Source organism: Brachypodium distachyon, chromosome 2 (genome assembly GCF_000005505.3).
Source record: "Brachypodium distachyon strain Bd21 chromosome 2, Brachypodium_distachyon_v3.0, whole genome shotgun sequence".
Classification (NCBI taxonomy): Eukaryota; Viridiplantae; Streptophyta; class Magnoliopsida; order Poales; family Poaceae; genus Brachypodium; species Brachypodium distachyon.
In genome coordinates, this window is record NC_016132.3 from 32880179 (window position 1) to 32907783 (window position 27605).

The 27605-nt window shown below is 43.7% G+C and overlaps 2 protein-coding genes across 2 annotated transcripts; both read left to right on the top strand.

The window, feature by feature from the left end:
* Positions 1 to 1046: 1046 nt before the first annotated feature.
* LOC100826658 (probable beta-1,3-galactosyltransferase 12) lies at positions 1047 to 6478 on the top strand. The gene is made up of 7 exons (XM_003568717.4): positions 1047 to 1601; positions 3005 to 3154; positions 3246 to 3328; positions 3415 to 3514; positions 3698 to 3811; positions 5511 to 5653; positions 5919 to 6478. The coding sequence occupies exons 1-7, from the start codon at positions 1159 to 1161 to the stop codon at positions 6014 to 6016; spliced, it is 1131 nt and encodes a 376-aa protein (XP_003568765.1). The 5' UTR covers positions 1047 to 1158; the 3' UTR covers positions 6017 to 6478.
* A 16689-nt stretch (positions 6479 to 23167) lies between these two features.
* Positions 23168 to 24435, top strand: LOC100840303 (NDR1/HIN1-like protein 13). Its single transcript, XM_010233314.3, has one exon. It carries the CDS (start codon positions 23296 to 23298, stop codon positions 24175 to 24177), a length of 882 nt encoding a protein of 293 aa, XP_010231616.1. The 5' UTR covers positions 23168 to 23295; the 3' UTR covers positions 24178 to 24435.
* Positions 24436 to 27605: the final 3170 nt, after the last annotated feature.

Here is a 27605-nt window from a genome sequence, read left to right on the forward strand (position 1 = left end):
GGAGTTTCTGCACTATGCTGATGTATGACAGTTTGAACCATATGCCTAAAAATGTATCAGCACTGGGTAATGAAAAGTAACATTTGGTTACTGCACATCTATTTGCATCTTGGTAATCATAGGCCCAACAAAGTCTATACTAAAGCAGAAAAACACAAAAGGAGTAGACATCAACAGAGGATGGCAGGAGGATAGGGTGCCGGTCCAAACTTGCGATGTACAGCGCTGCCGGGAAATCATGTGTCAAAAGAATATAAGTTGTCAATTATGAGAAAAAACACAGTTACACATTATCTTTTCACTCCTCAACATTTGCTAGATTTTACTTCTAAACTTCGAAACTAGACAAAAATGTGTTTACAGGAAAGATACTCACTCCGTCGGTTCTTTTTTAGATGATGCTTTTAACTTTAAGTCAAACCTTTTAAATTTTGACAAAATTTATAGAAAAATACACTAATATATACAATACCAGATATAATACGTATACTAGATATACATCATGGTCGTTTTAATAAAACTAACTTAGAGTTGTAGATGCTGATAACTTTTTCAATAAAGACAAAGTTTGACTTAAGACAAAGTTTAAACATCTTATAGAAAATAAATGGAGGAAGCAGTTGTATTCTCACATCTATCACCAAACGAAATTATAGGAAATATGGTACTTTACAAGCTAATGAAACATATATACTGCAGGAACTTTACTCTAAAAAATAAACTATTTAAAATAATCTTAACATTCAAAATTTTGGAAAAAAAACTGTATTTTTTGGCAAATCCAAAAAATAAATATTCCTGAAATAGTGAAATTTACTAAATTCCATAGTAAATAATCAATTTCTCTTTTCAGAATATTTGCAAATTACTGAAGTGTACTTAATCAACCTCATGATTTTCAGTATTTTGCTCCATTTTGCTGCTTGCCTGCTTTTGCAACAATATTTCTGACCTTAGTTTTCCTTGTTGTACTACTGCCTAGCGGTAGGAGCAAAGTACTGGAGACTGGAGTGTGTGTTAAGCAAAGTAAACACTTCACTGGTCTTAATACAGACAGATCAGATCAAACCAACTCAACCTCCCAAAAGTCTGGCTTCCCCTCTTCCAGTCCCACCTCTCTATCTAATCGCCCCTTCCAGAACCTTCTAGAACCTCCCAATGCCGCTCCACCATCCCAAGCACCGGCACCACCACGACGAGGACGTTCTACCCTACCACCGCTCCGACGACGAGGCCAAGCCGCGCCGCCCCTACGCCCCCTCCAGCTTCCCCACCTCTCCTGCCTCCCCCGCTTCTGCTCACCGCTTCCTCTTCCTCTTCGCCGTCGTGTGCCTCCTCCTCGCCGTGGCCTCCCTCGCCTTCGCCGTCTCCGTTATCCGTCGCCCTGCGCCACTCCAGCCGCCCCCCACCTCCGTGGTCTTCCGCTGCGGCCGTGCGGAGGATTCCCTCCGCTCTTTCCTTGCCTCCTCTCAGAACTACTCCACCGGCGACAGGGAGAAGGTGCTCGCCGTCGTCGGAGTTCATACGGAGCTTGGATCTGCCGCCCTGCGCGCCGCGCTCCGCGCCACCTGGTTCCCGCCCAACCCTGAAGGCATCGTAAGGTTCCATATGTTTCTCCATTCATACTACATGGATCTGGTCAGATGCTTGCTTGCTCTAGTTTGCTGCTACTCTAAATAAGCTCCAAATAGATGCTTCTTGTAGTACCTGTAGCTTATGCTGCCATGAGGATCTATTAAGCCGATGCTTATAGGTGCTATTACCCGCATTGTTCTATGCAGTCTAGACTAATGCGGAATCTGTCTGGGTTGCTAAAGATGCCTGCACTCAGTAATCTTGGGAACGGATGTATATATGTTATATGGATGTATTTAATAACCAGTAGCTTGATGTAATCGCTGGGACTGGTTTCTTGTAATCTTCAGTTTGTCTGGTTTAATAGTTTCCCTCCTTTTCGAAAAAGAAAAGGTTGGGATTGGTCTTAGCAATTTACATTTCCATCATTTAATTCACATAGAAAAGTATGTTTGTAAATTATATCAGGAATTTTGAATTTATGCCTCACATCTAATCTTTGGCATACTAAATTTTCCCTGAAATTCATAACCGTTGTACATCATGACTCAAATCAATTATTCAATTAAAATGTAGTCACCAACCTGCAACGCCGACGATTATGCGCTCTTGAAAGAGAAAAAACTGGTGCACCAATTATTTGGCCAAGTATTCATAATCAACCCAGTTATCCATAACCAGCGTTTTTACTTTGGAAAACACGTCAAATGCTCATGTTTCAATACAACAATATTCAAAAGGCGGAGGAGACCTAGTTTCTACTAAGTATTTTCTCCTATGAAGTGCTAAGAATGCACATGATTGCTCTCTGACCTAGGAATGTAAACATTAAAAAAGAAAAGGCAATGCGACATTTTAATTGCTTTAGACGTAGGATTGTGTTGACAAGCACGGATAGGTGGCCACATGGACTTATTCTTTGTTATCTTTCTTCATTTCCGTCTGCCTTGTGGGTAGTGTTGACGGTTAACACTTTCATGATAACTAACTTATAGGTTTCAGAAAGAACTTCCATTAAGTGAGGCGATTAACTTCCTTGTCATGGAACTATACTTTATATAACTGGTATGTGCATTGGCATGCATTACTAGATAGAGATTTAAACTATTGATTGAACAAACTGAATTCCAACCATAACTTGTTGTGATTAGGGCTCAGTATGTTTCTTCTGTAACTTCAATTTACTCATTTTGTTTCTAGCTTATCAGATATGGTATCTTCATGTACAATTTTTAGCTGCATTACTTTGAGCACACTGTAAATATTTTTCGCAGTTATAGTTGAAAAGGGTCATCTCTAGTTAAGACTGTTCATTGGCTAAACGGTTGGAGAGGGCATGTCCCCTCCCCCCCCTTATTTTTCACGCTTCAGTAGTAAAAGAACATTTTGTATCTTTTCTATGCTCACTGGCCTCCCATCTATCCTGCAGTGTGGAACATCGATTTGGTTTATCTTTTAGGTTTGTCATTGGAAGGACAAATGACAAAGAAAAAATGGCAGATCTTCAGAAAGAGGTAGATCTGTATCATGACTTTTTGTTCATTGATGTTGAAGAGGGTACGAAGTCCCCACAAAAGATGTAAGCTGTGTGCACTCTGTGCCCTTGTATTTCTACATGTGAACATGCATCTGATTAATCTGATCTACCACTTTTGTTCCTCATGTGATAGGCTAGCATATTTCAAAGCAGCTTATGACATGTTCGATGCAGAATTCTACATCAAAGCTGATGATGCTATCTATCTGCGCCCAGGTAAACTGTGTGATTTACAATGTGCAAAAACTGTTGCTTATATACTTAGATCTGTTATATATTATTCTGTCACCGTCTTGTGCCAGATAGACTTGCTGCTCTCCTTGCGAAGGACAGACCTCATCACCGGACTTACATTGGTTGCATGAAGAAAGGACCAGTTGTCAGTGATCCAAATATGAAATGGTCAGTTGAGACGAAGATTGGTTCTAACTTCCAAAATTATATTTACATATATGCCACCTTTTGAAAGTAAAGATTAAATTTCCCATTTTCAAGTCGTACCGGTGTCAATGGCACTTATATTGCTATCTCAGCCATGTATGTCTCAAAATCTTGGTCAGTGATGGTGTTCTTGTTTCCCGACAGGTATGAAAGTTCATGGGGATTATTAGGCAATGAGTACTTCATGCATGCATCTGGTTCACTGTATGCTCTATCTTCAGAAGTGGTGGGAGGTCTAGCTACTGCAAAGAATGATAGGTTGGTCATTTATCTTTTTGGCGCTTGTACCGAAGAGTGAAAGATGTATACTCCCTCCGTCTCATATTAAGTGACTTTCTATTACATGTAGCTAAACGCTTTTTAAGCATAGATACATCCATATTTGGGCAAATTTGAGTCATTTAATATGGGACGGAGGGAGCAGAATTTAGTTACCTTTCCTGTTTGACCTTTCATCGTCACAAAAACATAAGAAATGCAAGCATTGCATACATTCAAGAAACATCACATAAACTCCTTGGTACATTACATTTAAAGTGATGCAAGCTACACATCAGTTTACAAATCTGTTTTGGTGGTGAGTTATATGAGTTTCTAGCTAAGTTCCAGTGCAATGCAGATCTAAAATAAACAATGCCATAATCCTAAACTCTACAGATACTATGAGTAGGTTGCCCACTCTTTGCAATGGGAACTCAAAATGTGCCTCAGTAAAACATGCTAAAGCAACCTATGAAATCCATCATGCACAAAAATAATCAGTTATTGCTAATATAATATTTTTCAACGTATTCGTTATGCAAAAAATAATTGTTCCAAATTGGAATTTTCTTACCATTTTGTAAGCAAACTGTAGATAATAATACCGTATGCAGCATGCATACATATGTGCTCAGATTACCCCATCCTACACAGAAGATCCTCACATGCACATATCCACCATTAAAGATCACCTGAGCCTCTAAGGTAGAGGTGGAGGAACCTACCAACACATGCACATATCTGATATCTGTCATTACAAATGCACAATTTTTGTAATTTGTTTTGTTACTTTTGCTAGTGGACTGCACATATATTGTGCTGAAAAAGGTCTTAGTGCATACAAAGGCACAGCTTATGCTAGCCTTGTCATCTAGCTTTCTACATTAAGAGTTGATCAAGCATATCCTACCCATGGATAAAAGACATAGACCTGACCCTTTTAAGACCATGCATAAGCATGAGCTATTAATCCTCTGTTAATGTTCTGATGACCATCGGCATTTGGAACGTTGCATTATTAATTATTACTAATAAATAAATCGCTATTTTCATTTGCAAGGAAGTATTTTAGGGTTCAAGCCTAATTATGCAAGTTTGTTCTGTTATAAGCACACCGCAAATCTGACAAAAATCATGACCAGACGAAGACAGATTTAAGGTGGAAAACCTTTCAAGGAAAAACAATGGACACACAGAGGCGAAAAACCATGACAGCACGAGAGTTGCAAGCATGGTTTTTACAATGAGACATCCAGCATCTCAGGCAGGTGCTGGCATGCTGCTAAAAAGGGCATGCAAAATGACTACATGTTGAAAAAGTAAACAATCCACTCACGGTCGTCACAAAAGCCGCTAGCCCTACATTCCGAGTCTCCAAAAAACCACATTCTACCATCAGAATTAAGATAAAGTGATTGCTATCAATGAATCATATATTTATGCTGAAAGAGTTGCAAAAATTTGAAAATATGCACACCATACTAACTTGATACGAATGGAAATTTCACTCCTACTCCCATTCCTCGTTTACCTTGACACAAACTTATAAGAACTAAAATACAATAAACATTTATGAGAATACATAGTACCAGGGAATATTAGTTTAATACATATTTTTTCTGTCATTATCCTTTTCCTTTGCTGTTTATGTTTTGCATGTTTATGTAGTTACTTTTTTCTTTATACACTTCCCCAGTTTAAGGATGTTTGATTATGAAGATGTTACCATTGGCTCATGGATGCTTGCCATGAATGTAAAGCATGAGGATAACCGTGCAATGTGTGATTCTACATGCACTCCCACCTCCATTGCTGTATGGGATAGCAAGACATGTTCAGGTACATCCTCTGTAAATACTCTTCTCGGAGTATTTGTGATAGAAGTCTTAAGTGGAGAATGATCATACTGCTGATTATGTCACTGTCTCCTATCAGTATCTATAATTAACACCATTCGCTATTTAGATCCAGTGCTGTTGCATTTCATATCTCAAGACTATGGATATAGATGAAATTCTTATTATGCAATACAAGATTAACTGTTATTGATAATAGCTTTGTGAAAATTCCAACACATGTTTAAAGTAGCCCTTATTCATTCCAGGTTCCTGTAACCCCGTTGGGAAAATAAAGGAGCTGCACAACACAACTTTGTGCTCAAAAAGCCCAACATTACCACCTGATGTGGAGGAGGAAGAGTAGAATAGATACAGTTTTGGTCCATGACTGGGTTATTGTGTTGATGCCAATTTCTCTCACACTGGGAAATTGGGTTCATCATCCGCTATATTGTTATATCTATCACCAACCTTGTTCAGATGGCAGTCTTGTTCTAGCCCCTTGCTGCTGGAGAATACATGCAGAAGGATTGCGCCACACGAGCAATGTAGCATTTGAGTGTATACTCTTGGTTGATCAATGGAAACAACACTTGTCATAGGTACAGGCACATTGATGTGTATTGTCAGGTGATAGATGAGCATTTCTTCCATCCTGTTGCTATGTAAGCGGATCATACTTATGGATACTTCCCTATAGTTGATGTTCATCGAATGTACATACACCACTGTGATGTTGTTATGTACTGTTGCTTGACCACCTGACAGCACGATCAGGGTAATTTATAAATTTATATTTACTGCCGTCTGATTCCAGCAGTATTTCTGTCATCGTAGTCCCAATTTGTCATGAGATCGATTCCAGGCGTGATGAGAATACCTGGCAGCATTGTGTCATTTGTCAGATGCACCTTGTTTCTTTCTTTTTTCGTTCTGTTGCACCTACTACTCTTGCTTGTCATAATGTTTTTGCCTTTTTGAACAAACAAGCAACGCGTTTTCAGTTTTTTGGTGAGCATGAAGTTTTTGGAGTACACATTGCTAGTCATGTGTGAACTGCCTGAGGAAAAGAAAATGCATCGAACAATCTGTGCGGGTGAATAACCAAAATGATGGTACAAGCAGTACCTAGATGGCCAGCAGGCATAACGAAGAAGCTACTCGTTTGGACTTCGGGGCCAAAATGGCCAAAGCCGTGTCGTCCTATTCCGTCATGCGTGCCCTGATACGCTATAGTACGTACCGACACCGCGGTTGCTCCCATCGTGCATGTGGACTTGTCTAAGAAAGGATTTCAGCTGGACCGGTGAACTAGGGACCATCGCCTTCACCACAAATTGCCGCTTTTGCTATTCTTTTAATAACTAAAACAAGATTTCCTAGGGATCAGTCACCTGATAAAACAAATTTCTCAGTCCACAGCGGAAAAGAAAATAGGTAAGTAAGCAAATAACCGAAGTGAAATCAGCGAAAGGTAGTTCGTCTGGTGGTGTGTTGTCGCACGTTTGACTCTCAACCCTGCCTGTTTTTCTGTTGCTTTTTGTTTCTTTTTTCTGTATTTTTGGTTTTTTAATTTATAAATCGTTTCATTTTTGCTTTTAATTTTTTTCTCTTACCTTTTCTTACTTCATATATGAATCGTTTAATTTTTGCTTTTAATTTTTTTCTCTTACCTTTTTTTACACTAACATAAAATAGTAGTATAAGATAATATGTACACTTATTTTATTTTTTGTATCCCAGTTTTCTTTTGGACTAGTTGCATATTTAAAAAAAAATCAGTGTAATTAAAAAAAATTCACCCGCAATTTTAAATGTTTCATCTGCAATTTTTAGAATCGCGCATAACTTTCACCTGTAATTTTTTAAATCGCGCATAAAGTTTCACCAATTATTTTGAGAATCGCGCATAACCTTTCATCTACAATTTTTAGAATCGTGCATAAAGTTTCACCTGCAATTTTTAGAATCGCACAAAAAATTTTACCTGCAATTTTAAAATTTGATTGTTATTTTTTTTGTTGCATTTTTTCCTTTTGTTCATGGAGTTTGGCTGTGATGTGTAAGTGTGTTTCCGTCACGAATGGTCATTTTTCAAATTTCAAGTTTCTAGCATCGTTTTAAAATTTGTAGCAATATACATGAGAAGCATATAAGCGGTGACTCGATTTATTAATATAAGGGCAAATGCTTACACATGCATGTACACACACATACTGACGGGGATGTTGGCCGGCGACTGAGAAACATGATTTCTCAGTCGACTGAGCCCTAGCTAGTCCGATAAAACAAGTGTTTGATTCTGTGGGGTGTTGAATCTACGGATCACCGGGGCCGTCCTGTACCATGGAGAAGTCAAAGAACACTCATCTTACTTTTTGCTTTGAGTAAAAGATTCAACTCAGAGGTGATATATTTGTAATACAAGGATATATATGATGATGCAACTCTCTCTAAACTACCTCACTACTGATGGTGGCGGAGCTGATGGATCCTTCTCTGGCATCATAGTATATAGGTTCCCAGGGCGGCGCACTGGTAGATCCTGGGCTGTGTGCATGGCTCCTTCTTCGATGTCCTGGAGATCCTCATGGGGCCAGTAGCTGTCGGTGTTTATATCCGGCAAATTTGTTCTTGGGTGGTGCACGGAAGTGGATGCAAGGTGGTTACGCACAAGATACAAATTTATACAAGTGCAAGCCCTCTGAAAAGAGATATTACCTTACTCCTATGTTTAGTGATTGTATTGTCAATATCTCGAATGTACAAGAGAGAGCTAATGTAACAGTCCGAGACCAACTCTTTTTTTTTTAAACTCTTTTGGACTTGCTTGTAATTTATTTGTTGTCATCATGTTATCATCTTTAATTTGCCATGTCATTAGCATCATGTCACATGAAAACCATATTCATTTGCACAAAGCTGTCTTTAATGTGCTTGTCTTTTGTTGTGTTCGCGAAATCCCAAAAAAAAAAATTTAGAAATCCTATTTTGGTTTGACAAATTAATTCGGGTTTAATTAAACCTAGCTTTTGCGAAAAACTAAATTTGCAAAACCTGTATTTTGTTTGAGTCTTTTGGTTGGCCCAAAAACCCATTAATCCAAAACCCTAGTTTTTCCCCTAATCCCCTTTTCCCTTTCTTTTCTTCCTCTCTTCCTCCAAGCCGCCGCCGCAAGCAGCTTCTTCTCCCCTTCTCTTCTTCCCGCGAGCTCCTCCCTGCCGCCAGCGTCTTCCTCCTCTCGATCTCCCCACTGCTACATCTCCCATGGCCGAGCTCCCCTCCTGCTTCCTTCTCTCCTCGCAGCTCTCTCTCTTACCCGGCTCTCTCTCCCTATCTCCCTCGCCGCGCCGCTCTTCCTCCCCCCGGCCTCGCGCGCTTGCTGCCTCCCCGCGCGCTCGCCTCCCCTGCTCCGCCTCTCTGCCCCGCGCTCGCCCGCGCGCCCTTCTCCCTCTGCGCCGGAGCCGCCTCCTCCCGCGTCCGCCTGCCCGCGCCTCCACCTCGTCCGCGCCTCCCTCTGCTCCGCCCTCCACCGCGCCGTCGCGCGCGTCGCCCGCTCCGCCTCCTCTTGCTCCTCTGCGCCGCGCGCCCCTCCTCTCTCCCTGCTGCGCGCCGCGCCTCCACCTCGCCGAGCTCGCCGCCGGTAGCGCCCTGCTACGCCGCCCACGACCACCTCGCCGCGAGCCTCACGAGCGCCTCCCCGCGCCGCCCGGCTCCCGCGGCCGCCCTCGCCTCCTCCGCTTGCTGCTCGCCGCCTGCTGCCCCTAGCCGCGCCGCCCAGGCCCGACCGCCTCCTCAGCTTGCCCAAGACCAGGCCGAGGCCCATCTCCAAGCCCAGGAAGCAGGCCCGTGCCTCTTTAGTCTTTTTCTGTTTTTCTGAAATTGCTTAAGACCTGACGTGTGGGCCCTGCTGGCCAGCGCCTCTGCTGCTGTACTTGGCTTCGTGTTGTTGATGTGGTGCTGGTGCTGTTGCCGCCGCTCCGCGTGTGTTTCGCCGTGCTGCTGCCCAAAACCTTGATGGGTGCCGCGAAGACCGACGAACCACGAAGACGGAGCCATGAACGACTACGACCGCGATGAATTGAACGACTACCTTTCCATGAACGACTACGTCGCCTACGTGAACAACTATTTGGACTACGTCGATCACGTGTATGACTACCTCGCCCGTCGATCACGTGTATGACTACCTCGCCCGTACGACTACTTCCACTACTTCGTCTACCACGCGATGCCGCAACGAGTCCAAGGTATAACGAGCGAAGACTCGTAGGTTGCGAATATATGAAATGCATGTGTTGTACGAGATGCCCGTGATTGTACCGATAATATCGATAGATACAGGTGCCTTGTTTCCACTAGTGTGTGCAGCCCTGACCTAGTCGGATCCTTGTGTTGTTTTTGTTTTAAAACATGCATCGCACCTATTCATGTCATTGCCATGCATGCTGATACAACTATCACATTGTTGTGTGTAGTTAATCAATTAAACTCTATTCCTTGCATATGAAGTTGTATAGATGCTATGTGTAGAGTATTCGGACTCCATTTAACTTGGTGATCGTATATCGGATTTACTTTCGGATTCCTCAATATGACATGCATCATCCCCATGTCACGCATCATTCTTTGATTGTGCATATCAATTAACTTGTGCATCTTGTATGCTTATACTTTCTTTTTATGTGGTGTATTTGCTTCTTCCTCGCTAGTCTTCGATTCCGACGACGACGACGACTATGCTTGTGTTCTTCTTCCAGGATTCTTGCTCAATTTCGGACAATTGAGCACTCCAGACAAGCAACCATTCCTTGACCATGTTGTTTATACCCAATGCCTCTCTCTCATTCTTGCACTAAGTTACGTTTTCAGTCCTGTCACGATGCCTTTAGGATTGCATAGCTTTTTAGTCAGCTCTACTCAAATGCCTTTGTCTTGTTACTTGTCCTATTACCATGTCACATGTTTGCTTGTTGCCTAGTTCTTGGTCATTAGAAGTCATGCTTAGTTGCGAGTCTAGTGTCTTTATTCTGGGGTTCCACAATTGCTACATCCATATGCTACTTTCTGTATTTATTTGCAATTATTAAACTGTGATATGATATTAAATTGTAACAAGGCAACGATGAGAGGCCGTGCTCTAACGCATTGGTGTTTTGTTCCATTGGCGCCGACCTAAGGATTGAGTTCTCGTTTTCGCCAACTCAAGAAACTTCGTGCTAACCGCTCGTAGAAGAATATATGGGTTCCCCTCGGCTTAGTACTCGTTTCTTAGCTCTTCCAGAGGCCACATAGTTCGGGTGTTCCATTTGGCATATCGCATATACACTGGTGTTGTGTTGGAGACTTGTTGGTGACTTTGCATTCATATAGAATTGCGGCACTAGTCTGGAGTGGTCATTCTGCGGACACTGAACCACTACCAGCTGTTCACGCAACTCTTGAGTCCGTACGACGCTTCGGCCGAGCTCTCGTTTCGGATTAGACTCAGTTGGGTGGTTCCCTGGATTAGTTGTGGGGCTTGAAAACGTCGTGTCGCCCAATCCTGCCGACACACCTTTTTGCGTGTTTCTACTCGAGTGGCAATAAGGGTTGGACGAACGTGTACGAGTAAATTGGCACACCCTGCAGGGATAAATCTTTTGGAAAGCCGTGTCCGCGGTTATGGACGACTTGGTTGGTCATTACTTGATCATAGAGAACTTAATCAACTTATTCTCAACAACTTGAGTAGTAATTAGCCTTAATCATGGATATGCTTAAACTGCTTAAGTGTGAGTGTCCTTTGGATTGCTTCCTCACATGGTGTTGAGGGGGTGATATGAGGATTGTGTTGTTTTGGTGTTTAGTAAATAGGTTAATCACCTCACCTGGTAGCCGCTTCCCATCCTCTCATTAGACGTTGTTATTAGAGTGTCTCTCCAGATATTGCTGCTGCATAACCCCATTTTTTCCTCCTTTGAAACATGTTGCATACTAGCATAAATCTCCCCGTATGTCTTGTGAGTACTTTGTACTCAGTTGCTTTGTAACGTTGTTTTTTTCAGAGGTTCCAGTAGAGCAGGTGAGCCGCTAGCTTCTTCGTGGAGCACGACGTTGGATTCGATGTTTAGCCAGGAGATCCAGATCAGGGTTCTGAGACTTGTGGCGGGTTTTCTTCCAGCTTCCAGCCTCTTCAGGCCATGCTGTATTCTTGTCCGTACTCGGGCACAATTCGACTTCCGCTAATGTAATGATGTAATGTTGGGACATGTGTTCTCTCTTTATAATATTTGTTATTCTGCTCCTTGTACGAGCTTTGTAATCACTCTCGTCTGTAGAGTTTTGGTAATGATATTCATGTTGAAAAATCCTGCGGTGAGCACATTAATACATGTATGTATTGAAGTGTTTATCGTAGGTTAAATACGTGAGGCTTGAATTATGCAAGGTTAGCAATTTGAGGCTAAATTGTACAATTCCGATCCCGGGCTCTTACAACTAATCTCTCAATGTCGCTAGGTTTGTGTCCCTGGTTGAACCTTAACGATGAGGGATTCCCTACCCCGATGTATATAGTATGTCAGGTTAGGGTTACAAGTCCTCAAGTCGGTTTACAAAATATTGACTCATATACGGATTACAAGTGTATCTCCAGTATATCGGGGGCCTTTTCTTGTACTCCATGTCGATGAGGCGCCCGCCAAGTGGTGGCCTGACTCCATTGGGATTGTTTGGCCCACCCTATGCTCCATGGACCGAGCTAGTCCTCCCTGACTATACCTGGGTGCCATACCGAGTGGCGGTTCTCAGAGCAGCAGTGGGGACGCATGGTTCTAAGCCCCAAATATGCGCGCATGCATTGGAGGTAGTACACCATGTAGGTTGCACGACGGCCGTGATGGCGAATGGTGCTTGCGGCACTGTGGCGGCGCTTAACGATGAGCAACTTTTCTTCAACGCGCATCATATTTTTTGGGCCGTGTTTCTAGCTATGTGGATCCTACTCTGCGTTGCCAGTGGCGTTGGGTGGTCTAGACGGTTAGATCTGGTTGGAGGAATTCAGAAAGCTCTCGGTGAAAACTGAGTCTGGTCTTTGGTCAGTTCTAGCCGTGCATTGTGTCTCCTCCTCCTCCTCTAGCCATGCTCCAGAGCAAAACCCAGAGCTTAATATGTTCTTAGAGAGGACGATGATAATGCTTTTAGTGTAATTTCTCTCATTATAGGCATCATTTTGGAACAGGTCGTGGCTCTAGGAACAAGTGGTTTAGTGAATTATTCACGTAGTCGACATCCATGCTAGGACATCTGTCCCAAATTCGGTAGCAGTGCGACTCATGTGGCACCAGCGGAGGTGACAATAGATCATGGTCATGGCATGGTATATATTGACCACCCAACCGGTGTCCTATGTTTGTTGGTGCAACACTTTTGCCATGTAGTGGTGAAGTCAAAGCTCCAGTGTTCTTCTGGGACGACATGCATCGCAGCGACAATGCCTCGTGAAAGTTGACGAGGACATCCCACATGTTGATACACCCGCAGCACCTACAGTCACATTACAAGGACCTATCACAAGAGCTCGCGCACGCCAACTTAATTATCAGGAACTTTCGTTTCTTGGAACGATTCTTCACATACATGAGAATATGATGCTGCCTAAATCAGATGTGTTTGTCACACTTAGGAATGATGGACCTAGCATGGATGAGAGGGACAAGCATTGGAGCATGATCACGCATGGAGATGAAAGCAGCAAGCGCGTGAGGATTGAAGATGGCGCCGCAACGGGAGATTTCAGAACGTTGAAGCCACCATAATGAGAGATGAAGACGTGGGCGAAATATAGAGCTTTTTTCTTCATATTTTCGTCCACGTAATTATATGGTGCTGCGTCACCTTTTAAGTTTGGACTAGGCCCATGTAATTTTCGTCCACATACATGGGCTGAACTTTTAGAGTCCGTATAGGCGAAGGAAACCAACCTAGAGTGGGTTTCGGTCTTCTTTCCCAAGACTGGCCGCATATCCCTCTAGTCCTCCATATATACCCCCGTTAGGTCTTCGTTTAGACTGGGATTTTGTTTAGTTTAAGACAAGTGTCAAATCGACCTTCTGTACTACGCGCTTGCAGAATCCCATCAATAAAGCTTCACCTTTATTCGCAATATCTTGATTGCATATATAATTCTTGCTTGTTCTTCGGTTGCATGCAGGGATTGATCCTTCGTGATCAGGTTGATCTAGCTCCGGCGTGATCAATAACCTCGGAAGTTGGTGTAGCGATCGCTAAGGCGAAACGTCTCACACGTTTGTAGCCGGTTCGTCAATGTCGACATCCACCCAAATATCGATAGCTATCTTCTCATCGAAAGATCGGGCACCTTTACCCCTATCAAGTGGTATCAGATTTCAGGTTTTTCGGTGAGATCTTACTATTTTCCTAGCTTAGTTGCATCTGATTTATTCCTACAGTCAACGGAAAAGCCAAAAAAAAAATTAGGGTTAGATCTTGTCCTACAAACAATTTCGAGCCTTTGCATCTTTTCTTTCAGTACGTGCATTGTTGAATTTTAGGCTGCATCGTCATGTCGAGTGCTGGTTTTAGAGTCTAGACCTTTAAAGTTTCGAGTTCTGTTCATAGCCGTCAGGCCACCGTCACACCGCCTCGCCTCGCTCGCCGATCTTCCATGCCACCACATATCCTTAAACGTATCAATTTCGGTTCCACTTACCATCTTCCGTCACCACCAATTCCGCCACCACATATCCATAACCGTATCAATTTCGGTTCCACTTACCATCTTCCGCCACCATATCCATATCCGTATCGTTGTCGATTTCACATACCGTATCAAATCAGGTTTATTTTGTTTTCCTTTTTAGAGTTGGCTTCCCATACGAAGAGATTCCGATCCGATCTGTAAGTTGATATAAGTCCGGAAAGTTTCAGCGCAAGGAAAAGAGGGGAGTAAAAAAATAGTCTGGAACCCTCTCCGAATTTTTTTTAGCATAAACTGTTTTTATAATTCTGGGATCGTTTTTAGCTATCCGCCATCATAGCGGAAATTTTGAGACGTCTGCACGCTTTCCAGAGCAGCTTTTTGCGGTTTCAGTTTTTGACCACAAATTTTTTCGAGGCTATCTAGGTTTTAGACCTTGCTTCTCGTTTTGAGACACGTTCCATCATAGTGAGTTTTCGTATATATCTGTCCATTTCCCAGCACTGTACCTATTGCTTTTGGTGTCGCGGCGTGATTCCCAGGTGTTCTAGGCTCGCGCCTCTAGCACGGTATAGCCTAGGGCCAGCACGGTACCGTCGTTGAGCTATTATTCAACTTGTGGCATTACTGTTTTGAATTGTTGCTACAGATATTAGGATACAGCCACCCAGAGCTCCACATACTCCTACACCGTGCGTTGACACCGCCTGGCAATCGCTTTATTCAATCTTCCTGAGGTTTAATCACAACGGATGCTAGTCACCACCTGCTGCAGGGTAAGAACGGGTAAGAATCTTGGTTTGCTTGATAGATTACGCGTTCTCCACCACTTGGCCGAAGCATATACACCCATATTGTTGTGCTTTTTGAATACTAATCATGACAGATGGGGAGGACACTTCAAAACGGACTAGCACCGAAGTACAGGCGAACTTCACCAAGCTTTTGGACGATCACATGCAGGACATCGATAAACGCTTTAATGATACGATGGAACACCTTGAGGGCCTCGAAACATCTTTCACCAACAAGCTCGATGCCACATTCTGGGAGTTGATGGCGCGCTTGCCACAACCAACCGCAACTCGGGATCCCCCCCCCCTCTCCACGCATTCGCTGGGCGGGCACAGCGTGTTCCCGTTCACCAAGGTCAAACCTCGGCTGCTGCTGCTCGTGAGGAGCAACATGAGGAGTCTTACGGGGATGACGAGTCCGAGGGCGAGCGAGAGGACGAGGGGGAAGTTCTACAACAGCCGCGTGGTCATCCACGCCCCTACATTCGCCACGCACGCCCGCATGTGCCGCCGGTACGTGATGATGACCATGTTGCGAAATTAAAATTGAATATACCCATGTTTGATGGTAGATATAATCCTGATGCATACCTTTCATGAGAATTAGAAGTACAACAACGTTTTACATGCTTAAATTATCCAGAGGATATTTCGATGGACTTTGTTTTAGGCTTGCCTCGTACATGGAAGGGGAGGGATAGAATTTTTGTTGTTGTGGATAGATTTTCAAAGATGGCACATTTTATTCCTTGTCACAAGAGTGATGATGCTGCACATGTTGTTGATTTGTTCTTTCGTGAAATTGTTCGTTTGCATGGCGTGCCAAATACTATTGTTTTAGATCGTGATACCAAGTTTCTTAGTCACTTCTGGAGATGTTTATGGGCTAAGTTGGTGACTAAATTGCTGTTTAGTACTACATGTCATCTCCAAACTGATGGACAAACCAAAGTGGTCAATAGAACATTGTCTACTATGTTGAGGGCTGTTTTAAAGAAGAGTTTAAGATTGTGGGAAGAATGTTTACCTCATATTGAATTTGCTTATAATCGTTCGCTGCATTCTACCACTAAGATGTGCCCTTTTGGAATTGTGTCTGGTTTTGTTCCTCGTGCACCTATTGATTTATTGCCTTTACCATCTTCGGTGCAAAATAATTTGGATGCTTCACAACGTGCTAAATTAATCTTGAAGTTGCATGCTACTACTAAGGAAAATATAGAACACATGAATGCTAAGTTTAAAACTGTTGGAGATAAGGGTCGAAAGCATGTTGTGTTTGATGTTGGCGATCTTGTTTGGTTGCACTTGCGCAAAGATCATTTTCCTGATTTGCGCAACTCAAAATTGATGCCACGGGCTGCTGGTCCTCTTAAGGTGTTAGAACGAATTAATGATAATGCATATAAACTTGAGCTTTCTGCAGATTTTGGTACGGTAAGTCCGACATTTAACATTGCAGATTTGAAGCCATATTTGGGAGAAGAAGATGACATTGCGTCGGGGACGACTTCATTTCAAGAAGGGGAGGATGATGAGGACATCCCACATGTTGATACACCTGTAGCACCTACAGTCACATTACAAGGACCTATCACAAGAGCTCGCGCAGCCAATTTAATTATCAGGTACTTTCGTTTCTTGGAACGATTCTTCACATACATGAGAATATGATGCTGCCTAAGTCAGATGTGTTTGTCACACTTAGGAATGATGGACCTAGCATGGATGAGAGGGACAAGCATTGGAGCATGATCACGCATGGAAATGAAGGCAGCAAGCGTGTGAGGATTGAATATGGCGCCGCAACGGGAGATTTCAGAACGTTGAAACCACCATAATGAGAGATGAAGACGTGGGCAAAATATAGAGCTTTTCCCTTCATATTTTCGTCCACGTAATTATATGGTGCTGCGTCACCTTTTAAGTTTGGGCCATGCCCATGTAATTTTCGTCCACATACATGGGCTGAAGTTTTAGAGTCCGTATAGGTGAAGGAAACCAACCTAGAGTGGGTTTCGGCCTTCTTTCCCAAGACTGGCCGCATATCCCTCTAGTCCTTCATATATACCCCCGTTAGGTCTTCGTTTAGACTGGGATTTTGTTTGGTTTAAGACAAGTGTCAAATCGACCTTCTGTACTACGCGCTTGCAGAATCCCATCAATAAAGTTTCACCTTTATTCGCAATATCTTGATTGCATATATAATTCTTGCTTGTTCTTCGGTTGCATGCAGGGATTGATCCTTTGTGATCAGGTTGATCTAGCTCCGGTGTGATCAATAACCTCAGAAGTTGGTGTAGCGATCGCTAAGGCGCAACGTCTTGCAGGTTTGTAGCCGGTTCGTCAATGTCAACATCTACCCAAAAATCGATAGCTATCTTCTCATCGAAAGATCGGGCTATCTTCTCATCGAAAGATCGGGCACTTTTACCTCTGTCAAAAGTTGTCTTCGGTGGTCAACGGTCTCAAATGCAAGGCTTGTTGCTTTGGTCCTTTGAATATTGTTAGTAGAGATGGAGCATTGCCTAATTTTTCGTTATTTTTTTTGGAAAGGAAGATAACCTTGAGTCTCTATTTCACTATTTTTTTCCAGTAATTAACCGAGCATTTATTTCTTTTGATTTTATTAACAAAAGGATTGGGTTGGGACTGGTTTAAAAAAAATGCAAATAATATGGAACAAAGGAAACCTCAGGGCACAAAGACGAACTGAAATTCACAAGTGCACAAGATTAGTACTAATTGCAACAATTTTCTGCAATTAGTAGTAATACTGTGCTCATAGGGATATGGTGTGCGTGTGTGCGTTCATAAGGGTGAGTGTACGTGCGTGTTGTGGGCGTCTGCCTTTGTATTGTGTTCCTAAAAAAATCCTGCAAAACAGGGAAAAAATCGTAGAAGTGACGCGCTTCAAAATCGTACAGCCACCAGAAAGAAGTTTCAGGCGCACACCACCCGCTACCTGGGGCCCAACAGTCCCCACAACACGGCCATAAATGGGCTGAGAGCCTGAGACGCGTTCGCGCAACGAACCAAGCGAGAACGAGGAGCTCTGTCGGTGCCCAGCACCTGCCGACCGGTGTGGTCTCGATGACCTCAATCGCCCCACGATTTCGTGCTCCAACAGCATCTGATCGGCCCTGCTATGCATACGACAATTTTCGTCCGTCGTACGTGGCTGCGAGCTCGCTGTTAATCTTTTTTCTTCTTTGGTCGCCTTTGTTTACCCAAAGTCCAGGTCCAGGAAAGTCCAAAACCAATCGATCAGAGCCATTCATCGTGTTTTTTCTCCTGCCTGCAAGGCTGCGACCCGGCTCTGGATTGCTGCCGCTGCTGGTTCTCCGACAACATCATGGATCTCCATCCTCATCTTTGGTCGCTGCTCCTATCACAACCATGTCGTTGTCGTCGTCTTTCCTCACCGCCATCGCTGTCGTAACCATCCCGTTTTCATCCTCGAAGCCGTCGCGTCGTAACCATGCCGTCCTAATCCTCGGTGGTCGCCGTTGCCATCGCGACCATCCCGTCCTTGTCTTTGGTCGGTCACGGGCGACCACGCGTACGGCCAATACTGCATCGCTAGTCATCCTGATGTGCTCATCCGAGTCTAAGGAGAATCTCAAGGGCAAGAAATCTGACTTGCAAAGTAGAACATACAGGTTGTTTATTAGCTCTGTTTTTGATACAGTGGCTCTACATGCTTTCATAATGTGTATGTATGCAAAGCTTGTTGAATTGTTCTCTGAAAATTCAGTAGCTCATGGAGCTATCAGTTGTAAACCCAAGTATTTGGCAAGAATTACAGTACTGTAGTTCATAATTGCTAGGCAAAGAATGGCATCATTTCTTCAGTTTCCCCCTCCAATCAGAGCTACTAATTGAATGAGAATTCAGAACATCTTTCAGTCACATATATTTGCCATTTCGATCCGACTTACATGCAGTGCTGCAGATTACAGCTGACTTAGATTGATTCGCATATCAACAAGAGGAGGGAAGAGGAAGAGACGTAAAAGGTTATCGGGAGAGGAGTTGTGGAGACAATCTTATGGGACACTAAATATTTCGGATTTGTATTTGGGTGGCCCGAAACCTGGGAGTAGACAGAGGGAAGGAACGAACGTTTTCACGTCTTACGTGAAGCAATTTCGGCATCCGATCACCAGATCAAGCTTGTAGTGGATGTCATTAATTATCAGGACTGAAAAGCCGCCTCAAGTAGCAGTTTAATTACCTTAAAAACAAAGGTTGCAGTTGTTGCCGTTCAGGTAGCCCATCGTTTTCGGATCGATTTTCTCGGTGATAACTGATAAAACATGAAATAGGATACTAATGATTTGTGGGGACATGCAGAGCTGGTTCCATATAATTTCACACTAACCGTATATAAATGCTGGAGTAAATTGCACAAAGACACGTATCTAGCGGCTATTGTAACAAAAAACCACGAACCCAAAGTTTTTCAACTGATACCCACAAATTATATGTTACTTTCTCCGTTTCATAATTCTTGTCGAAGTCTTACGTGTACCTAGACACCTTTTAGAAATAGGTACATCCATTTTTTGGCAAATTTGGGACAAGAATTATGGAACGGAGGTAGTAATTTGTAAAAAAAAACCGAAAGTGGTCAGTTTACCCAAATTAATCAGCCGTGGCCCACATGTCATAAAATGCGCCTAATTTCTGGATCAAGTCCAAGGAAACGGCTTGAGCCGAGACACGAGCCAAGCCTGCCTAGTCTATACCCTCCGAGGCCAGTTTCTTCTCCAAGCCCGTTCGGTGCGCCGCCGCCCCTGAGCCACCGCCGTTGCAGCTCCTAGGCGCTGCCGCCACACACCGCGCCGATGTTGTGGCGCACGTCGAGGCAGCTCTCCTCCAGCCACCTTAGCCACCTCCGGTTCCCCCAACCCTAGCCGCGTCCTGAAGCGGTGAAGGTAGCTGGACGCGCTCAGCACGGCGCGCGCGGCGGCGGCAACGACGAGGCAGAGGGCCGCCTTGCCCCCGTACCACGGCCGTCGCGATGAGGCGGGGCGCTGCTCGGGCGGGCCGCGAAGAAGCGGCGGCAGATGGCGCACGCGAAGAGGCAGGGCGCTGCCTGGGTCTTACCCGTCCCCGACCGCGTAGCAGATGAGAAGGTTCGACGGGACGGCGCCGGGGTCATGCCCATGCCCAGGAGTTGCGCGAGGAAGAAGGAACGAGCCAGCCTAATGAAGAAGGGAGCCGGCTCAAGCTGCTATGAATGAGCTGCCAGCCAAAGAACTGGCTTCCGTGTATGACATGTGGGCCACGAAGGTTAACTAGTCTTAACCGGTCATTTTTGGATTTTCTGTTATTCATTGATTTTCATGTCGTGAGTATCGTTTGAAAAAAACTGAATTCATGGTTTTATGTTACAAGAACCGTTTCATACGTGTTTCATGCAGCCTGGCATAATTGCATAATTGCATGACGCATACACGTGAGCTAAGCTAGAAAAACAACATGTCAGCTACAATTAGGCACGCCATTATTGTACTAGTATAATAATTTAGTAGTACTCTAGTTGTACACGTAAGAGTATTCCACGCCATGATACCCCTAATACTATAGTCAAGTTACTCCAGTATTTAGGTCGTAGAAGTACGTACTAAAGCATGTGTTCCGTTGGCGATTAATACGACTGCGGACTACGGGACTAGCTAAGGTCGTTCGGAATCAATATAATTGTGCGTCCATGTGACACAGACTATCACTATATCTATGTCCATGTCACAATGATTCAAATTGGTGACACCCCGATCTTGTATTTACTCGATTCTTCTACACGGGAAGAAAATAGTAGGACCTGCAATATATTCAAATTTCCCACATATATGCATATATTAGGTTACGTTAAGATAAAACTTTGACTAATAAATACGTTGCTAACATCTGCTTTATGCGATATAAAATCACAATTATAGATACCAATCATAATATATGTAATCTAAAACCAATCTATCGACACCAATTTTTATAATATATGTAATCTAAAACCAATCTATCGACACCAATTTTCATGCCACAAAAACATGTGTTCACAAAATATATTTTTTTATCAAATACGTGAGTGCCTTATGTTATGAAACGGAGAGAGTATAATAGGTTTGTTAAAAAAAATGCTACCCTTTCTGAACAGGTGCATTCTCTACACAGCAAGTGTCGTGTGCGGCCTCCTCGTGCAACATGTGTCATGCTCTTTGTTTTTTTTAACTCTTCTCTTATTCTCTAGATCAAAAATTCAAAATGCAATAATCTTAACTGAGCGTCCAAGTTAAAATATGTTTTTCACCATTAAATTTTTCATGACGAGAGATTGAAAACTAGGTACTATATTGATATGTTCTGTTAATTTTTTTAATGCTATTTTCGTGATGCCTAACATCTAACAATAGGCATCTATTGTATCTTTATCTTATATCTCGACTCGCGCTCGTCCTGTATTTTTTTGCGGTCTTATAATTGTCATACACACGCAATGTAGTGTCGTAGCTTCTGTCTTACAATAGTCATGTTTTGTGTTTGTATATCCGTGTTGTGTCTTACTAATTATTAATGTGAAATGTAGATTTGAAAATCATGCTAAAAGAAATCCTGTAGGTAAATCTGTTTAAAATTTGGATGCCAATTGTAATTTAAATCTTATCTATGAATTAGTTGTACATGTAGCCTTTTAGAGACAAAATATGGGAAAAGGAGAGTACTTGATCTTCCTCTTCATATTCACGTACTTCCTCTGTCTAATAAAAGATGTCTCAAGTTTATCAAAATTTAGATGTATCTAGACATAACTTAGTGTATAGATGCATTTAAATTTAGTCAAAATTGAGACATCTTTTGTTGGACGGAGAATACAATTTATTGTATCCTGTATTTAATCTTCCTCCAATCTATACTTAGCTCCACTTCACTTCATCCAATATGATGACAACATTAAAATAGTGAGGTTAGGAAAAGTAAGAACCTAATGATGCTAAATCTAAATCTATAAATATTTTATGAAAATTTGCAATACTTATATATAGAATTAATTTAAAACGGATGGAGTATAAGAAATAAACAACCGTGAGAGAGAGACTCCGCGTCACAGAGGGCAGCCCCCCTGTCATTTGCTACACTGGACCTTGTACTATTTCGATAGACGACTGTTGGAAATGTGGGTACCCGCAAAGGAAGTGGATTGTCTGATCAGCGGGCCCCAGCAGCATGGTTGGATTCGGCCTGTTTCCAGGCGTGGGAGGCGATGGCCGCAGGCGCACGATACCGCCAGCAGGACGCCCTTGTGCCGTCCAATAATTCGCTCCCCCATTCGGCTGACTGAACATGCCTTGTCTTCTTCTTCTTCAGTTCTCCTTCTCCAAAAAGAAACCAGTTATTACAGCTTTTAAAAGATGTAATCACTTTCCTTCCATCGTTCAATCGTTTATCAGAGAACTCACATACATTTCCCCTCTTAATTGTCGCTTCTCTATCTCTCCCCTTGCGTCCTTGGGAAGTCTCTGTCAGATTAAGCAGATGTGGGGGATCTTCAGCATGAAGCCAGGATCTGCTCCTCTTTAACTTACTGAAAGCGGCTCCAACCCTGCACCAAAGTCAAAGGCCTTAACTACCGTGACGCGCTAATGAGAAACACATGGATGGCTGCACAAGGGATCGGTACACAATTACATACTATCAGCTTGCACACGCTTAAACAAGTGAAAAAAATGCCTGCATGAACCCTGCACGACGATTTGGATCGTATTTAGACATTGACTTACGGTGCATCAACCCTACATTCCGGTAATTAACTGGAGCAGGATCAAAATGGTTAACATCATCACCGAATAAAGCACCAGATATCTTAAGCCGCCCTTTTGTTTTGTTAATCATATCACAGTAAGCAAAGATTGGCTCCAATTAGGAGCAGCATTAGCAGCAAAGTACCAAATCATTAGGTGAGGTAAAGCCATCGCGGGTATGGTGACGGGTCTCTTTTCATCTGAGCTCACCTTCCCTCTCCTCTCCTCCCTTATTAGTAGCACGTCTCTCTGGCTCCACTAAATTCAACAGCCAGCAGCCCAGCAACGCCGCGTCTTCAAGGAGCTTCAGCCTCGGCGTACTCCTCTGAAGGGAGCGGCTGCAATGGCCGAACGCGTCTACCCCGCCGCGAAGCCCAACCCTCCGCCTGCAATGGCCAACGGCGCAGGAGCCGGCGCCGGCGCACCGGCGGCAGCTGCGCCCAAGCCGCAGATGTACCAGCGGCCCATCTACCGGCCCCAGGGTGCGGGGAAGAGCCGGCGCGGGCGGTCCTGTCGCTGCAGCTTCTGCTGCTGCTTCTGCTGGGCGCTGCTAGTCATCATCCTCCTAGCAATCGTAGCCGCCGCGGCCGGGGGCGCCTTCTACCTTCTCTACCGTCCGCAGCGGCCCAGCTTCTCCGTCTCCTCCGTCCGCCTCACCGCCTTCAACCTCTCCTCCTCCGCCACGGCGCCCGTGCTCACCGACTCTATCAGCCTCACGGTCACCGCGAAGAACCCCAACAAGAAGCTCGTCTACTTCTACGACGACTTCTCCTTCTCCGCCGCCACGGCCGCCAACGCCGTCCCGCTCGGGGAATCCGCCTCGCCCGGGTTCGCGCACGCCGCCGGGAACACCACCGTCTTCACCGCCACCGTCGCCGCCGCCGCGCTCACCGTCGACCCCAGCGGCGCCAGCTCCGACCTCAAAAAGTCCGGCGCCTTCTCCGTGGCTATCGACGCCGAGACGCGCGCCGGGGTCAAGGTGGGCGGCCTCAAGACGAAGAAGATCGGCATCCAGGTGCGCTGCGAGGGCATCAAGGTGACCCCGCCCAGCCCGCCCCCGCCGGCGCCGAAGAAGACCAAGGGGAAGAACGGCACCGCCCTGGCCGCGCCGGCCCCCGCGCCCGCGCTGGACACCGCCGAGCCGTCGACCACCGCGACGGTGAGCACCGCCGCGCACGCGTGCAAGGTCAGAGTCCGCGTCAAGATCTGGAAGTGGACCTTCTAGGTATGAGCGTCGACTTTTAGGGACTGGAGTGCTAAACTTTCAGAGAAAGAAAAAAGATTTTTCACTTTACAAATACTCTTGGAGTAGAGACCATGCCATGCGTCGTCGGTGTAAATTCCCTCAAAACATTTCTTTTATTTTTATTCTTGTTTTGAACATTTTTCTTTTGTATCTGTAGTGGATTGTATAATTTGGTGATTTGTTATTTGTAACACTATCATTCGAATATATCAACTTCGCTAGTACTTGCTACTACAATGCCTGCCTTGATTATTATTTTTTCAGTTACTAATAGAGTATTTCCTTTTAGCGAGCATGCATGGGTGGTTGTGTCGGTAAGGAGAATCTTTGAGCTGTTTGGCCGATTTGAGTTTGGACTAAACAAACCGTATCCGGCGGAAATGGGGACTTGTTTTTTGAGCAAAGAAACGGAGAAGGGTTGATCATGTGAAGGACAGCGAGGTTTTAGGTCTTGTTGGGGCGGGTGGTGACGCGAGGACAGGGGCTCACAGCTGTAAACGCCTTGTACTTGAGCGGGAGAAGATAGCGTTGTTTAATCAAAGAGAGTGCCGGTGCTGTGTTGGGAGGGGGGAATTAATTGCCAGGGTCGTGAAGGCAAAACATGTCATTAAAGGTCAACACGATCATTAAAGAGTGTGCTTTCCGCCTGGGATGTGGAAAACGGGGAACCACGTCGGTGGAGTCGATCGGGCCACGATTTTTGTTTTTGCACGGTAATACGCGCGCCCCTGCCCACGCGCATACCGGCCCGTGGTCGTGGCTGCCCCGCCCGGCTGCTTTGCGACGTCGTGAGTTCCTTCTCCGGTGCATTGGAACATGCGTTGAATACATGGACATGGCGATCTGAATTGTAGCCAGACCCGTAATCAGCGTAGGGTCTGGCTGCAGCCTGCAGTGCCTGAAACCGGCAAAAGAGAAAACAATTATAAGGCAGGACAGAGCAAACATAAGGAAGCAAAAGAAGAAAAAATAGTTGGTATTAATCAGGCCAATCTTCAATTGAACGGTTGACCGCCTGTTTTTCCTTGTTCTTCAGATGGTAGGACCATAGCTTCAGCGTTTCATAGCATTGTCTCGTGACCGACTGTATGCTCCTCCTCACAGATCTTTCGTCCAAATACCGTAGATGCAACGTCTTCAAGGTATATTCACATGTACTGAGAGGAACTCGTGCAATAGATTGCAAGATCTGGTCACAAGACTTGGTGTGAAGATAACGACCGCAAGGGACTCGTGCAATCATCAAAGAATAATGGTCTCACAAGTTAGTCACATATTTGTTGATGTATATGAGTGATGATATTTAAGGACAATACTATTAGTTAATGAATACATAACAACTTTTTATCATCACATGATTGCCTCTAACCTCTAGGACATACTTCCAATGCGAATTAGTAAAAACTAAAAAACGAGTAAGTTGATGAAGCCGGTTCGATTTAGAAAACATGAGGCATGTGTTGTGTTGCGTTACAAGTATGATGTTGCTGTCTCTTCTCCAATTGCGTTAACGGGGCACGTGTACAGGCAACCTTTTTTACTTAGCAGGGTGAAACTAATTTTTTTCTCCTGAAATGCTAAATTTTTCATCTTCGTCACTTCATCTATTAGGCTGGTCATAGTATAAGTAATTTGGATAATAACATAGATGCCAACTAGACATTTTGATGACATGTCATGAGAATAAATGAAAAAAAAGAGATGTTAACTAGATATATTAGCATAACATCACACAAATTAAAATAAAATGAATCTATAAGACAATTAATGACACAATGCACACCACAACACATAAATTACTGTCCCGTGGACGTAGTAAATTAAATTAGTAACGTATTTATGTTATTACATGACCACTGATACGTCGCTGGGCTGCCACAGCTTGATCTGACCATGGGCATCATGATGGCACCTGCCGGAGGACAAGACTCTACCCTGACCGGCCGATACGACCGGACCTGACCGTAGCGCAGCATCGACGGGATCAGATCAATTTTTCAGGCGGACGGCGCGCGGTAGAGAGGTGACAGCATACAACAGTGGGTGAGGTGCGCATATAATGAGCGATGTCAGCTGCATGCCAGGCCTCACGTCGGGAGCGGATATGCAATGGTTTCTGCGGTTCCCACTTCCCAGCCTATCTCGATTTGGAATTCAATGCGGAGGATTCGTTTCAGCCTATAAATGCACCAGCAACCAAGGACGCGTGTACTTTCGCAGCACCCCTATCGGCTACCACCAGAGGATAGCAACCGTACTTGCCACGTATCGTACTCGCATGATACGTGGCACGGCAAGCATTCTCAATTTTTTTTAAATACATCATTAGAATTTTTATCGAAAGACCTGATATAATTATTTAATTTATATTTAGTTAGCTAAATTGACGATCTATAAAAGATGCGTGCGTGCCTCATAATATGAGACTGAGAAAGTACTCTGGATTTAGTACGATGGAAGGTCAACATGATACAAATGTAGTGGAGAGCACGTATCTGCAAATCAACCAAAATGAAATGCAACTTGCTCGCGCGTGAGGGACGTAAAAAAAACTAATAATAATAATGGGATTTTATCGTTTGGCGGTGAGATAGTTCATGATACAAAGTTGAGGTTTTATTTTGGATACTTCCAACTTTCCTGAGTAAATATCAAGAAATCATACAAATGGGGGTTTTATTTTCGAAAAAACTGGTATTCTCATAAATAATAACCAAATAATTGTGGTCTAGTTTTTTCTTCTTCAAAAGTTGTGGTAGGATTTTAGAGAACAATAAATTTTGTACACGAAACAAAAGAAATCCAAAGTTGATTTAGTACAAAGTGTTGGAACAAGTTTTAAATAATTCAACCTCTCATCATGTTATGTGTCGTTGATTTAGTACAAAGTTGTACTAGAGTTATAATAAATCAGAGACATTTATTATGGACTTATAATAAATAATGCATTATTGGTGGCAAAGAACATAGCAGAATATGCATCTTTTTTTTTGCGGAAAGAATATGCATCGATTGGGTTGAGATAAGAGTTGTTGCGAGGAGAGAATGATTTTGTATATTAAAATTAAAGGATTTTAAGAGAAGAGCCTTGTATACCCAAGAGGAGAGAGTACTCCAAAATTGTATGGATTGATCCATCAATAAAGTAAGGAGATGGTAAAAACATTTCCAGCAAATTAAAATCCTGTATGCCAAAGACACATTATTCAAACAAAAACGGGAGTTTAGGCTTTAACACAAATACTTTGGTCTAAACGCATTTAAAAAAAAGATGCACGGTAACCCGTCAACAGATGAACGCGTAATAAACAATGGCTGCCATCGGAGTGACCTGACAACATAATGCAATTACCATTTGCACGGAAGAATCACTAGCCCGTTTCAGAGCGAACCGATGACAGGCCACA